The sequence below is a fragment of the Cyprinodon variegatus genome, unplaced genomic scaffold (assembly GCF_000732505.1).
Source record: "Cyprinodon variegatus isolate N-32 unplaced genomic scaffold, C_variegatus-1.0 Scaffold1827, whole genome shotgun sequence".
Lineage (NCBI taxonomy): Eukaryota > Metazoa > Chordata > Actinopteri > Cyprinodontiformes > Cyprinodontidae > Cyprinodon > Cyprinodon variegatus.
The window spans coordinates 48,650-51,090 of record NW_015152280.1 but is presented as its reverse complement, the minus strand read 5'-3'; the positions used below and the strand labels follow the sequence as shown (position 1 = coordinate 51,090).

The 2,441-nt window shown below is 39.6% G+C and overlaps 1 protein-coding gene across 1 annotated transcript in view; it reads left to right on the top strand.

Annotated features, from left to right (window-relative positions):
• Positions 1-2,441, top strand: part of LOC107104636 (ephrin type-A receptor 8-like) — a 79,802-nt gene that overhangs the window by 28,766 nt on the left and 48,595 nt on the right. Inside the window, exon 2 of the mRNA XM_015404679.1 lies at positions 689-753. Within this exon, the coding sequence (XP_015260165.1) occupies positions 689-753 (65 nt within the window). The remainder of the gene's footprint in view (positions 1-688; positions 754-2,441) is intronic.

Here is a 2,441-nt window from a genome sequence, read left to right as displayed (position 1 = left end):
CCTCCTCTCTGTAGTCCAGGTCGTTGTTGTCTTTGATGAGGCCAGGAATTATCTGGAATAATAGATATGTGCTATATAGAAATAAGTCTATGTATTTGGATCGTCTTGGTCCTGACAGGTCTGGGTCCTGGCAGTGCATGTCTACAGACAGACTCTCTTGAAAATGTTGGGTGATTTTTTTTGGGACATCTGTTATCATTTTGTCCATGCAGTGCACAGACAATACAGAAATAATGTAGAAAGTTGTAAAATAATTTTACAAATAATGCTGTTTTTACACATGAAGCCTCTTAAAAAGCATTGCTGGTATCAGAGTAAGATAAGCAAAGCTATTTAAATAAACAGCTTTTTTATTGCCCAGGTGGCCTCCAGTTGGGTCCTAAAGAATCTTTACGTTATTTTTTTCCTTAACATTTTAACCCTAGTTATTACTGTCTGTTTTTCCTAAATTCCTCGGCTAATGTTCTCTGTCTAAAGGGGAAAAGCAGGTCAAGGCGACACTTGACCCAGACATGGTTTCAAACCATGTTTATTAGTCATTCCATCCAGGCAGGTGTCAGTGCGTTTGCACCCTAATCCATCCGGTGACTGAAGCTGTTCAGGTACAGGACAGAAAGAGACAAGTAGGAAAACCTAAGATTCTAAGTTTGTTGCTCATGTCCTTTGTTCTTGTTTTTTTTTTTTGCAGTGAATCTCCTTGACACAACAACAATAACAGGAGACTGGGGCTGGCTGACATATCCATCCCATGGGGTAAGAATTGACAGAGAAAAGTACAAAAAAATGTATTCACTTGACATTTTTACACATATTATAACAGTAAACTGCACCACTGTCTTTGCATTTGATCAGAAATCACAAATTGTGTAACACTGTGTAACGCACAGCATTGCATATGTGGATTGCATTGTATCTGTAATAAATGTGTGAAAAAAAGCCTTTAAAAGTAAGCTAGCTAAAATGTAGAGACCACCAGTGTAAAAATCAAATCTGTCAATTCTATTCAGTCTATTTCTATAGCTCCAATTCACATGATGTCATCTCAGGCCACTTTGTAGATCCATATCAACCAGATCATCCAGTCAGATTGATTCAAAGTTTTCTATCTGTCGATGCAATTGCATTGACTCATTGACTCTTCAGCAATCCCTCACACTAAGCATGCTTGTAGCGACAGTGGAGAGGAAAAACTCCCCTTTGAACAGGAAGAAACCTCCAGCAGAACCAGGCTCAGTGTGAGCGGCCATCTGCTGAGGCCCACTGGGGTTCAAGGAGACAAGTATTCTATAAAGACCTTTAGAGGTTTGTTGGAGAACAGTAATTTAAAATATGATTGATTACATCTTATGGATAAATATAGTATCAAGATATGTAAAGCTGTGGTGAAACAACACACAACAGGAGCCAAAAGCAACAAGCTGCAAAATGTTTCAAACCATAAGTAATTAAAAGTTACTGTGGTGTCTAATGGTGAAACTGACTGAGTGGAATCAGTTGGCTTCTGCAGAATCACTGTATGATCTGATTGAATTGTCTCTTTGAAATGAAATTAGCTGACTTGTTGTGAATTGGCATCATATATCGGGGCTCCTCTTCCCTCCATTAAAGACATTTAATCCCAGCGCTGCGTGTCCCGAACCCGTGACATCATCAATGACCCCTCACTAAGTGCACGCACTAAGATACGGGGCTGCACCCACTGGGCGTGTCTTCACAGGCACTCTCTCCATATCCCCAATTTCTCATGCAGACATTAAAACTCAACTGGTTGATTGAATGGTGGCCAGTAGAAAAAGATAAATTATTTTTCAAGAGGAGTGAGCAAAAGCACTCCTTCTGTGAGAAATTGGTGTAAAAGATGAATCCCCTCCACCATGAAGGGTCAGTGTGATAATACCTAAATTACATAAAACTGTTTTCTTATTGTATTTTCTTTTCAATTGGTTCAGTATTCCAGAAATAGTTGCTTTCATGCTTTAGTTAGATAAAATATGTGTCGTTTTGCAAGAAAAAGACATGAGGAAGGGAAAAACAGCGATGTAATTTATAAGGCCGATAGCAAATAAGATAAAATAATCATAAAATATATAAACCATAACACAATATCTGCACAGAAGATTCCAAGTACCCGGCTCGATCCCCACAGCCTTCCACACTGGGTCCCTGAGCAAGATCCTTAACCCCACACTGCTCCCTAAGAGCAGTTGCATCGATTCATTGACTCTTCAGCAATCCCTCAACTTAAGCATGCTTGTAACGACAGTGGGGAGGAAAAACTCCCTTTTTAAAGGAAGAAACCTCCAGCAGAACCAGGCTCAGTGTGAGCGGCCATCTGCTGAGAATGAAAAAGAGAGATCATATCTCTCCTATCCTGGCTTCTCTTCATTGGCTTCCTGTTAAATCCAGAATAGAATTTAAAATCCTCCTTCTCACATATAAAG